General features: G+C 31.1%; 1 protein-coding gene across 1 annotated transcript; it reads left to right on the forward strand.

Moving 5' to 3' along the window:
• Positions 1 to 4,368: 4,368 nt before the first annotated feature.
• Positions 4,369 to 9,972, forward strand: LOC112499819. Its single transcript, XM_025103096.1, has 7 exons — positions 4,369 to 5,172; positions 5,887 to 6,126; positions 7,358 to 7,447; positions 7,567 to 7,716; positions 8,584 to 8,708; positions 9,242 to 9,371; positions 9,762 to 9,972. The coding sequence occupies exons 1-7, from the start codon at positions 4,597 to 4,599 to the stop codon at positions 9,885 to 9,887; spliced, it is 1,437 nt and encodes a 478-aa protein (XP_024958864.1). The 5' UTR covers positions 4,369 to 4,596; the 3' UTR covers positions 9,888 to 9,972.
• Positions 9,973 to 13,654: the final 3,682 nt, after the last annotated feature.

The raw sequence follows: 13,654 nt of genomic DNA on the forward strand, positions 1-13,654 counted from the left end.
TATATATATATATATATATATATATATATAGTGAAGGATCGCATGAAAATGAGAGTGAATAACACAATTATGAGAAAAGATATGGATCCTTATCATCTTTAATTTCAAACTTATTCCCGAATTGTTTAATATAAGGATTGATCTGGTGCATCTTATCTCAATGTACATCCAATGGTGGGGATCATTTCTTACGCTTCTTATATTAATTCTTAGTTTCACTAAAACCCAACACACACTCTCTCTCTCTCTCTCTCTCTATATATATATATATATATATATATATATATATTCACGTGGTAAATACAAACTAACTTATTTTTTTTAAAGCTTATTTTAAAAATGTCTTTTAGATAGACAAAAGTAGCTTATAAGAAAATCACTAGATTCCTTAAAATGAAGAAAATAATGATTTTGGGGATTTTGAGAAATTTTGCGCCAACATATTCTCCAAAATCGAGAAAGTAAGAGAGAGAGAGAGAGAGAGAGAGAGAGAGAGAGAGAGTGTGTGTGTGTGAAATTCTACAAATTTGAAGAATCTGTTAGAGATACTCTAAGTTAACTTATTAAAACGCTATTTTGGTATGATCTAAAATGAGTCCAAGTTATAAAAAAAAAAGGATAGATAAACAAAGTCCAGGTTATTTTACTGAATCAGAGATATATTTTCATATAATTATAATGACCGTTCCATCCCTTTGTAAGGTCATGTTTGTTGAGGATGCTTCTTTCACATACTGTATGGGACGGGACAAAAAAAAAAAAAAAAATTAGTCCCGTGTTTGTCATGCGAGGGAACAAAAACAAGATGTAACAAAGTGGGATAAAAACTGAGTTTTTTTTTGGTTCCACCGAAACAGATAAAACAACCTAGGACAAAAACAATAGATGACTATCTTACCCTCCTCGAACCTAAAATAAAGAACATCACAAAATCAGATGCATCCTTTCTCCAAGTCTAGATTGAACTTGATCTCATCTTCCAAACACAAACGTTGTTCATCTTGGTTCGATTGAATCAGTGTTTCGAGCAGTGAAGCAGATAACAACCGGAAACTAATTACAGAGAAGGTCAAATCCATTGAACACTCGGCGCATCCTATCTATTCGAAGCTCCAATATTCTTTCTTCGAACTCTATATCTGGAATTGTTTTCTGATTAGCAGTAACAATAACAAATTAGCAGTCGAAGAAGGTAATGACAGTGGAAGGTGGTACCTGTAACAAGTGAGTGTTTGGAGATTGGGAATGATCGAAGAAGGTAGCAGTGTTGCATCTCGATTGTTTTTTGTTTTGGGTTGGTTTTTATTTATTTATTTATTATCCATTATACATATTTGTACAAAACAACACTAATACTTGTAGAAAAATTGAACAAGTAAATATGACCMGAAATTGTAGTTTACAAGTTTTTGGTTGATTCGTGGCAAGGGTAATCTAGTCATTTTAATAGTTTTGTCTCAATATGTCATGCTTACTAAACGCAAAACAGATAATTAGTCTCATCATGATCTAGTCGTACCAAAGTAAGATAGACAACCAGTATTGTCCAATCCAGTTTTATCCAATCTCGTCTCATCTCGTTCTGTCCCATCCAGTCTCTCTGAATTCCAAGTTTAATACAAGCAACATAAACAAAATATTTACTGTACTTGTAAGTTTCTAATTCAGACTCGTTCCTGACATTTTTTAGGCCCTGGGCGAGAAGTAAAAAGGGGCCCTCGATAAGTACGATATTTTTTCAATATATTGTTTTTATCATCAGAAATAACATTGAATTCATATAAAATCGTTTTTCCGAGTATTCCTGGACGCAAAATCAATCAATACTCATTTCTAAATTAATATTATCTACTAGAACATTTTTATGTAGTATCGGTAATTTGTTTCATTATCAAAAACATTCTATGATATACTTTTGGTACATAGAATGATATCATTTGAGGTCACAAAGTCAATTCTTCTGATTTTCGAATGATACTATGTAAATCAATGTAAATAGGTTGGTTTTTAATATATTTAATTCATACATGTTTGGGTCTTTAATAGTTAATGTAGTATCAAAATCTTTTCTTGTCATATTAGATACTATTTTTTGTGTCTTCTTTTTACTAATTTTTTGAACTACTATTATATATATTAAAAAAAATTTGGGCCCCTAATTTTTATGGGCCTTGGGCGTACGCCCTCCCTCATGGACGGCCCTGGTTTCTATGTACGTATTTTAACAAACCCATATTTTTAATATGTATAAATACGTATAAATATTACTAAAGTAATTCAATTAAATGAAAAAAAACAATTAAAATGATAAAAAAATCATTTATTAATTAGAAACAATACGACTAATATAAAAATATTATTAAAAGCTATTGAATCAATTAAGTTTTTTATCCTTATAGTTTAGAAATTGAAATATCCGTTCCTATAATTTAAATATTACGATTTTCATCCCTATGGTCTGTTAATAATTGCTATTTTTATTCTTATAATCTATAATTTAGGGGCTGTTTACCAAAATTTTTATTAATTCTTATATGAATAAATTTGTCTGTCTAGATAAACGGGTGTTGTTGTTTTTTTTATCTGACTCAACAGTTTGAATAACATAAATGACCGATTTACACCCCAATATTAATTATTTGAATATCAAAATAAAAAATCATAAAGAGATCGAATATGAGGTGTCTCATATGATTAGGAGGCGGTGCTTTAATATAAAGGGTATGTGTGTCATTTTTGTGGCTGAATGGGGACAACACATAATTTCTACATTTGCTACCAAGTCATGTTCTATGCGGATAAGCCGTAAGTAAACAACCCAAACAAGCTATGCAAATAAGCCAGATAGATCCATAAACTTAATTAAGCCGCAAGTAAACAACCCCTTACTGTTGTTTCAGTCCGTGCAATTTAAAATTCTTTACTGCTTTATTTCCTTATGCTATAAATCAGTAACAATAAATTTCAAACTACAAGAACGAAAATCACAATTTCTAAACAATAAGAAACAAAATTGAAATTATTAACAAATCACCAAAAATCATAACTTACTCAAAAGGATTTTCATTTAGGGCAAAATGCACAAAATAGCAATCTACTTTCATAAATTTCTTTATTATAGCATTGTACTTTCAGTTTTTCTTATTACAACAATGTACTTTCAAACTATTTTTTATTAGGACATTGTACTTTGAAAATTTTATCCATTATAGCATTGAGTAACCTTTTGATTTAAATTTACTCATTATACTAGGTTTTCATGCCACCTCATTGTCCACGTAGGCTGTCAACATGTACTGTAGTGATGTGACTTTCTTACTACATCATTGTACTTTCAAAATTATTTTATTTTAACATCTACTAGTTCTTACTAAACATTGTATTTTTAATTTTAATATTTAGATTTTTACATGTTATTTAATAGATGTATTAAATGAATTAAAAAAATTCTAAATTATTCATTAATATACCAATATCAATAAAAATAGTATAACACAACTTATCTTGCTAACATTAAAAGAATGTGTTTTTTGGAAAAAGGAAAATAAGAATTGTTTTTTTTTACCAAAAAATATTATCTTTTAAAGAATATATTATATTTGTTTAAAAACTTTTTACTTGACGTATAAATATATTAAATTAATTAGACTTTTTTAAATTATTTATTAATATAACAATAATAAAAAATTGTAGATAACAATTTATTTCGTTAATATTTTAAAGAGAACTTTAAAAGATATGTATATTTTTTTTGAACAACATAAAATAGGAAAAATTACATTTTTTACAAACAAAATATATCTCGAAAATAAAGTTTCATATTTATTTAAAAATATTTTACTCTAAAAATATTTAATTTGAAAGAAACTTAATAAAAAAAAGTAAAAAAAATAAAATAAAAGTTTTTTTAGATCATAGTAATGAAAAATGAAAATCACTAATAATAATTTGAAATAAGTTTTTATTTTAATTTTAGTTAAATCATCAAAATGATGTGGCATCCACATCACCTCATTAAAGCCACACAAGTAAAAAAGTTAAAGGGTTAACCGGTTTAAAAGGTAACATGTTACTCATTGCTATTATGAGTAGATTTTTTAAAATACAATGCCTTAATAAAAAATAATTTAAAAATATATTGTTGTAATAAAGAAAAACAAAAATAAAATACTATAATAAAAAATTTTATGAAAATAAATTGTTATTTCATGCATTTAACCCTTTTATTTATTTTAGATCTAGATTTTTAATCAAGTTGACCAAGATACAAAGAAAATGAAAAACCAAAATGCAAGAGTGCCCAAAAAGTCATTTTGATTGCAAACTTTCTTCCCCAATTCCTACAAACAAAAACAACCCCACCACCACACACAACCATCCCTTCAATTCTACACTCCTTTCTGTTCTTATCTTTCCCCCAATATTCAAGAAATCAAGAATCTTTCTTTTACCCAATTTCCCACTTCATCAAGAACACCCTTTAACACCTTCGGACATCAATTCAACTGGATTGACTTGTTTAAATCATGTGGAATGAGTTTGGAAACCGTCTGCAATCGAAGGAGTTCGAGTTCTGATCGTTATTAGATTCAGAAGATGTCTGTTGAAAGATCATTTGAAGCATGGGAAGAGGTGCAACGCCATGGATTAGATTTAGCCGATAGATTAACACAAGGTTTTACAGGTTTGATTCAATCACACATCACTCCTCCATCGTTTACATGGCCAAACCCTCAACCACCCAAACTGTTTGATGTCGAATTCCCATCCCACAATTTTGTTACACGAGATCTTGGGCTTGTGATCGAGAAATCGGGTTATGGGGTTAATGGGGTTTCTGCCATTTTCGATATTGGAAGCAGGTTAGGTAAAGCTGGGGTGGATTTTGGGGCCAATTTGAATGGTGTTGTTCAGCAGTTCTTTAGGAGGTTGCCGGTGCCATTATTCCGGCATGAGGAAGATCAAGATACGGTGGTGTTAAGGATGGATTCAGGTGATCAGAGGACTGGTGATTTGGGGATTAATACGCAGGTTCATGAGGATATTGGTGTGTTGTCAAAAAGGCTTAAAGATTTTGGGTATAATGAAACTGAAAAGATGAAAGATGAGTCAGAAGAAGAGGAGGTTTCTGGATTTAACTCGAAGCTTGCTCGATTTTCCGGCAAACCGCAGGTATATTTCGCAGCCGAAAGTTGATGATTAATTAGATCAAACTTATTGGTCATTTCAGTTATTTTGAGAACTATCTTGGTATTATGTTTCCCATTAAAACCCTAAAACCTTGCAGGATTAGCTCATCTGGTAATAAAGCTTGGGCCTTTGGGCTCCTCTTTGTAGGTCACTGGTCCGAATCCTGCAAGGCCATTAGAGATTTTCCTTTCCGGTTCCGGGTCCTGCAAGGCCATTGGAAATTTTTCTAGCTGGTTCGAGTCCTGCAAGGGCACTGGGATTTTCCTGGCTGTTCTAGCCTTCTAGGGCCTTTGGGATTAGTCGAGGTGCACCCAAGCTGACCCGTAAACTCACGATTGGTTTCTGTGATAGAAGCACAAGTAGTCCTTTCCATATTCAGTGCATGCATCATGCCATAATCCATTTATGCCTCGGTGGTTCAAAACTTGAAATGATAAAGATCTTCGTAGCCAATAAGTCAATAACGTGTCGTAACACTTGTTGAATGTGGAAATGATAAACCAAACAAACCCAGAAAATCCCACCTGGGGAGTTGGTTCTTGGGGTTGTGAGATGTATGCAGACCTGACCCCTACCTCGAAAGAGGAGAGCGTCTGTTTTCATGAAGACCTCCAGCTGTTTCCACTTCTGTACCATTAAGAACTGGTTCTTCTTTACGTTTGCGGGTGATCTTAATTTGTTTCTATTTGATTGCAGGGGATACTTAATCTTTCGTCAACATTCGACAGCCGGACACATGACGTGGAAAGTTCTTTGGTTGCACGGGGAGATTTCTGGAGAGTAGAAGCATCACGTGGCAGTTCCACATCCGGGAACGTAAATCCGTCCCTTTTCCTTGTGCAGCTTGGACCAGTATTGTTCGTTCGTGATTCTACTCTTCTTCTGCCGGTTCATTTGTCAAAACAACATTTACTTTGGTATGGTTACGACAGAAAGGTATATATATTCTATCTCCAATCGTTTATATAGAATTTTGGTTCTGTAGAAGTTACTTAAGAATCTGATGTGTGATCAATGCATACGCGTGTTTGGATATGTATGCGTAGAAGAACTTGTAGTGTTAATGTGTGTTTGGTATATTGGACAAGACGAGACAAGACAATATAAAAACTTGTTATCCCACGTTTGACATGACATTAGACTGAGACAAGACGGGACATGAATGAGACAAAAATGCATTTTTTTCAGTCTCCCTGAAATAGGTGGAGCAAAAACCAGGGAGATGAGACAAGATTGGTAAATTACTAAACTATGTCCAGATTTTCTTCTTTAGAGGCTCTATCTATTGTTGTCTTTAGGTTGTTAGAATTTTGAAGTATATATATATATATATATATATATATGATATTTATATACAACAAACCTTTTGGTGAGGTTTGAATCCTTGACCTCCTTGGTGGCTGACACTCTACCAGTAACCCAGGTACCACTAGGCCAATTTCCCTTTGGTAGGTTGTTAGAATTGCTAGTCAAATTATCTTCTCTTCTTTATTGGTATGCACTCATTTTCTCCCTAACTATGGACCATCTTCACTTCCAAAATACCCTAATTACGCATGCCTAGGAAGCGATTTCATCAGCGAGAATCGAATCCACGACATCGATTTCCTAGCATTTCATCCCTACACCGAACTATGGTACAAAAAACACTACAACAAAACGGGTTTATAGGATACCAGAAATGTCCAAGGGTCCATTTGTTAGAAGCTTAATGAGCTTAATGGAACTCACAGCTTATTTAGTCAGCTATACATGGTCTGGTAGTGGCTTAAATCTTAATGATATAGGGAGTGGCTTATTCAGTAAGCTTTTAGGAGGGAGCTTTATGCAGAGAACCAAGTTTTTTCCAAACATGCCCCTCCCAATTAAAAAACGCTCTCCTTCCATCTATGAAAAAACCCTCCCAAATAAGAACCTTCTCAACCGATACAGATAGATTAATCCACACAAGCAACTTTATCCATACATGACTTAATGGAAAATCAACCAAACAGCCCCTAAGTGTCATAATAGACTGTTTTATAGGACCAAACAATTGTGTGTCCTATAATAGCGTTGCAATAACTTTATAGGATGTTTTTGGCCTTTTTATCAAGTTATTTAGGACATTTTAAAAATAAAGTGTCGTATTAGTTTTTTATATCAATTTCTTTTTGTTTATTACCAGAATGGAATGCATTCTCTTTGTCCAGCTGTGTGGTCAAAGCATAGAAGGTGGCTGTTAATGTCCATGGTTTGCCTTAATCCTTTGGCTTGTGTGAGTACAAAAAGTCCCTTTGATCATTATAAACAAAATCTTCGATAAATTTCGAGAAATATTGGATTTCTTGACACGGGTTGTTTGAATTCCCATTTCTTTTGTACCGAATCGTGCAGTCGTTCATGGATTTGCAGTTTCCGAACGGTCAATTGACCTATGTTGCCGGTGAAGGCGTATCGACAAGTGCTTTCTTACCCCTTTTTGGTGGTTTGCTTCAAGCTCAAGGTCGTTATCCGGGAGAAATGAGGTTCAGTTTCTCGTGCAAGGTGAGTTTTTTCCGGAAGTATATAATATTTATACATGAGACGGCAAAAGTCACACACACTCGTCACCTTTGGTGAGGAAAAGGCTCGCCACAATAGCCATCGTGGCGTGCCATGGCTCAAGGCTTGTGTTTGACGACACGTTGAGCCTATGACACACCATGGTCTAATGCCCAGTTTTTTAGGCGATATTTGATTTTTCTTATCTTTTTAATGTTTTACTTGTTAGTAGTTTTTAATATATAACCTAATTTAAATTGTTTAATATCATCGACCTCATTGAGTAATAGTAGAACACACACACATATAGGTAGGTTCATATGAGAACAGTAACCAAATAAGATAAAAAGAAAACGGTCGAATCACATGTGATTCACGTGACTTTGGCCGCGATGCGACTTTGAGGTCACTGGCCACATCACTTGCACACCTTTATGTTGACCGGTAGTGTAAAATCACATGTGATTTTGCATGTGATTTGGTTGTTTTCATATTATCTTATTAGTTATTATTCTCGTTTGAACCTCCCCCCCTCTCTCTCTCTCTTTATATATATATATATATATATATATATATATATATATATATATATATATATATATATATAATATTATATATNTATATATATATATATATATATATATATATATATATATATATATATATATATAATATTATATATGAGATAGAGATTTGTTGCCATAAGTCACGCCTTGAAAAACACAGTGGTTTTGCTGCCACACCTCACGCCATTTAGAAAACTTGCTTGAACCCTTGACCTCCATTGGTGGAGGTTGGGTTCTACTGGTAACCTGGGTACTACTGTGGTTGGTTGTGAAATTCTTTTCTGATATGGAGATTTGTTTGTAGAATAATTGGGGAACATGCATCACACCAATGGTTCAATGGCCCGATAGATCGTTCACCATGGGGTTTGAACAAGCTTTAGCATGGAAGAGATCTGGTCTCATGATGAGACCAACCGTCCGATTCAGGTACTAGGGTTCGTTGCATGAAAATGAGCATTTGTAGACCGCTTTATAAGACTTAAATTTAGAGGACCGGACCAAACGTCAAATATGCCTAAATGTTCTAATAAAGTGCTTTATAAGACTTAAATTTATAGGATCAAACAACTGTACGTCCTATGTAAAGTTGTTACAATAAGTTTATAGAATGCTTTTGGACGTGTTAACAAGTTTTGTAGTACACTTTTGGAATAAAAGTGTTCTACTAGCTTATTTTGTATGACATTTTTAAGAAACGTCCTGATAACATAGGACGTTTTTTTCACATAATGTCATATAAAAAGAGTAATAGGACGTTTTATATCAAAAGCGTCCTAGAAAACTTATTGCAACACATTTACATAGGACGAACAATTGTTTGGTTCCTATAAACTTAAGTCATATAAAGCAGTCTATTAGGACATTCAGATATATTTGGCGTCCTACAAAATCCATTTTGTTGTAGTGTTTGTTTTTTTAGCTCCATATATGCAAGTAATCTGTCTGTTATGCTTGGCTAGCTTACACCCAACCGTTGGTGGGAGCAATCCCGGTGTGAAGGCGGAACTTGTGCATTCAGTGAATGAAAAGTTGAATCTCATCGGGGGTTATTCGTTAACATCACATCCCTCAGCATTTGCTTCACTATCCGTACGTTTTTTTTCTTTTTCCGAAGTATATAATATCTTACTTATACTACAATACTCACACACACTCCTCACCTGACACGAAGGTTGTGGATAGAAAAATAGATTTGTGAGCTCCTTAGAGCATCTCCAACAGTTTCTCCAAAATTGGGAAAATGGAGAAAATGGGAATTTTGAGCCAATATTTTGCTCCAACAGATTCCCCAAAACTATCTCCAAAATGGGGAATCTGTTGGAGATGAATGTAATTTATTTTGGAGATTTTGACTTTTGGTTCTCCATTTTGAAGAAATTTTGGAGAATCTGTTGGAGATTTTCTTATACGCTTAAAGTTGTGGGCTACCAGTAACTTCTATTATGAATCTGTATCAACTCTTGCATTCTAATAATGCAGGTAGGTAGGTCGAAGTGGAACGGAGATGTTGGAAGAACGGGTATCGTATTAAAAGTCGAAACTCCTCTTGGAAATGTTGGTCGGCCTTCTTTTTCGGTTCAATTAAATAGTGGCTTAGAATTTTGATCGTGAATATAATCTTCGTTTTGAAAAACGCGGTTATCGTTCAATGTATATATGATCCATTCGAATGAATTCGTCACTTGTACTTGTTTTTTGTCTTCGTTTGTGCTTGAAATCGTGGTTTTTGATTGCGGATTCGAACGTTTTAAGATTTATAGATTTAAACATAAATATCACGACAAAATGTCCAAATATACAATCACTTTTAGGTATACGATAACACACAGGAGACCTGAGATTTTGAGATAACAGATTTTTATTGTTTATATGCAGTTGAATTATAGTTAAATGTTTTCTCATTTAGAGCTATTTATGAGTGGGACGATCTACTGGACCTGTTCTGTCTGGCCCGCTAGAAAAGGGAGCTTGGATTATCAAATTCTCGAAAGAAAAAAAATTTGGACAGGCCCGTTTGACCCGTTAATATTTTTATAATAATTATCTTTTATAATTAAAATATACAAATTAAATATTTTTTTATAACTTAATTAGGACTTACGATAATAACAATTTTTAGAAATTTAAGAAGTAAAAACATAATTACCTTAACTGATCAATTCCTTATTAATGTATTTGGTCATTTCCTTTATCGATGCTCCATATTTTGCAAACAACTTTTTTATAAATTATGCACGTTGTTATGTATTTACATCTAATTTTAAGTTGGAAAAATTGTTATGTATTTTGAATTATTTTACATAATTTTTGATTTTATGTAAGTTTTGTTTTCTTACAAATATAAAAAGATTTTAAGGCCCGTTAGCCCGTCGGCAAGACTGGCCCGTTTACATGACGGGTGTGGGCAAGTTTTCAGGTCCGTAAATCTGGGCTTGGATTTGACATATTAAGCATATTGGACAAGAAAAATAGGTTAGGCTCGGCCTAGACCAGACCTGGCCCAAGCCCGCAAATGATCAGGTCTAACATCAATGGTTCTTATTTTGTGTTTGAGAGACAAAAAAACTCCCTCAAGTTAACAGAGTTAACTCAACATTTGTTAAGTCAATCATGTGCCGCTCAATATGAGGGGCAATTTGGTCCTTTTATCCTTTTTTTTTCCCTGAACCAACAACATTCATCATCCACTATTAATTCAAATTACATATTTGCCCTTCATATGAGAGACACATGTACATGGTATATTTAACAGACATTTTATTAATAATATTAATTCAAATGACGTTTTTAAATTTTAAAAACATGAAATAAAAATCACTAAAATTGGTGTTAAAATTCTAGAGATTAAAATATAATTATATGACCGTTTAAATGTATCTTATTATATGTTTATATTATATTAAATGTGAAATTAAATATTATAAAATTTAATTATGAGAATATTTTATTGTACAACTTGCATTAAAAATTGTAACATCGGTCAATAGAATATATGGTACGATATTAATTAATTATGCCATTAGATCTCATCTTGATTTAAAGCTACTACGTATTATAAGTTAAATAAATGAGTTAAACGTTGTTTGACAGTTGTTGAATAGTTTGGTGTAGAATGATTAAGTGGTTGAAATGATGAGAGGCTCTCATGATGTCGTCCAAAATGAAATATAATTGTTTCGTAATTGTTTACAATGAAATTGGGGATCTTAATGGTTAAGTGAGACCCATGATACAAAATCATTCAAAAGATTTTAGAACCATTAAGATGCAGATTTTTTTTGTCAAACAAACAACCCCTTAAATCAGATTTTCTTTTCTTTTTAAATGAAATTTATATTTTATTGAAAAAATTAAACAATAAAACTCATCCATACAAAAATACAATGACAAGGAAACACAAAAATCGATCCGTTAAAAAAATGAAAGACAATGAATATATTATATGATTTTATATCTTTTAGGTATTCGATATTGATGTCATTTTGATCGTCTTGACGAGATATTTTTAATGATGTATTTTGTTATAAAATATATTTAGTTTTTTATTATAGATATTTAATGAATTATATTAATTGGTATATTTTAATAAGATTTAAATGTGTTAAATATCGTTAATGACATATTTTCGTTTAAATGAATGCTAATTATCTATACTATATTATAAAACATTTGACAAAAACTCTTAAAAACCATTTTTATGCATAAAGTATTGTATATTGATGCATATTACTTAACATTCAAGATTACAAGTAAATTATGTATTAAGTACAACATATTAAAGTTCCATGTTTAAACTCGTGTAACTAACTACGGATAAACATAATCAAATAGAAGATAAACATCTCATTTTAAAATATAAAAAATCTAAAATATAATTAGGATAATTATCGAGTTCTAACAAAATAATTAATTATTATTTTTATAAAAAAGTTATATTATTAAACCAAATATAAAGTACTTCGTTATTGTACCTAAATTAAATTATAATTAAAAAATTACACAAAAAATGAGAAATTTTAAATAGTTAATTTGATACTAATATCAATATATTTTTGTTAAATTTTTATGATATTTTCAAATTTATATTTTATTTAAAAATAAAAATATCATCACTTTCTCAAAATCACATAAGACCATATTATAATATCGACTGAGATAAAAAATAAAATGAAATATTAAAATCAAGATATATCTCGCTGCATTGCGTAAGTACCCTTCTAGTATAATTTAGATGTAAATTTCGTAACGATGATGAATAAACATGTTAATTTGTATAAATTTAACAATAAAATTTTCTAATGGATAAAAAATACAATTTTAACAAATTCAGACATTTATCAGTTTACAAAAACAAACAGTCTTATTAATTCAAATTTTAGACATCAGCACCATTTTTTTATTAATCAGAGATGAAATAACACTTCAAACTTCAGCACCTCTTAAAAAATAAACATCAAATAAAATAATTATTATTCCGTGTGATTCAATTTTAATTACAAATTTAAACGTAATTACATAAAATTAATCTTAAGTGCAAAAAGGTTTTTCTTTTTTGGGTCAAAACTTTTAAGACTTTTTGATGAAATATGGAATAAAAAACATTAATTTGAAATATATTTTAATCCAAAAAAACTTTTGATAATTAATTTTTGGGTACAATAAAAACCAATGAACTTTCTTGTTTGGAATGATTAAGTCMTTGRACTTTTTTTTGGAACAAATAAGTCCTTGGACTTTCCAAAACATGTTAAATAAGTCCTTGAACATTCCAAAATATGTTAAATAAGTCATTGGACAATTTTTGGAACAAATAAATCATTGGACATTCCAAAAAATGTTAAATAAGTCATTGGACAATTTTTGGAACAAATAAGTCCTTGGACATTCCAAAAAATGTTAAATAAGTCATTGGACAATTTTTGGAACAAATAAGTTCTTGAACAATTCAAAACATGTTAAATAACTTTTTGAAAAAAATAAAGTGGTAAAATAGTGAAAAAAATCCCGAAAAAAACCCAATGAACATTCATATTTTGAACGATTAAGCCCCTAAATATTTTTTGAACCAAAAAGTATTTAGATTTATAAAATTAAACAAATATAAAAAAAAGTACTTAAATTTACAAAAAAATAATTACCATTTTAACTAGTTGTACAAGTCATGAGAATGTATCCAACATGTTCTATAAAAGTTCAAGAAGTTATTTAACATGTTTTGGATTGTTCAAGGACTTATTTGTTCCAAAAATTGTCCAAGGACTTATTTGTTCCAAAAATTGTCCAAGGACTTATTTAACATTTTTTGGAATGTCTAAGGACTTATTTAACATATTTTAGAATGTCCAAGGACTTATTTAACATTTTTTGAAATG

This window comes from Cynara cardunculus, assembly GCF_001531365.2.
Source record: "Cynara cardunculus var. scolymus isolate 2C chromosome LG 17, CcrdV1, whole genome shotgun sequence".
Lineage (NCBI taxonomy): Eukaryota > Viridiplantae > Streptophyta > Magnoliopsida > Asterales > Asteraceae > Cynara > Cynara cardunculus.

Bases quoted from the DNA above. Each gene is read 5' to 3' on its own strand.
- LOC112499819 (XM_025103096.1), top strand. From the start codon at position 4,597: ATGTCTGTTGAAAGATCATTTGAAGCATGGGAAGAGGTGCAACGCCAT. The intron at 6,127-7,357 runs GTATATATATTC...GTTTATTACCAG, and splicing joins GGTATGGTTACGACAGAAAG to AATGGAATGCATTCTCTTTG. The intron at 7,717-8,583 runs GTGAGTTTTTTC...ATTTGTTTGTAG, and splicing joins GGTTCAGTTTCTCGTGCAAG to AATAATTGGGGAACATGCAT.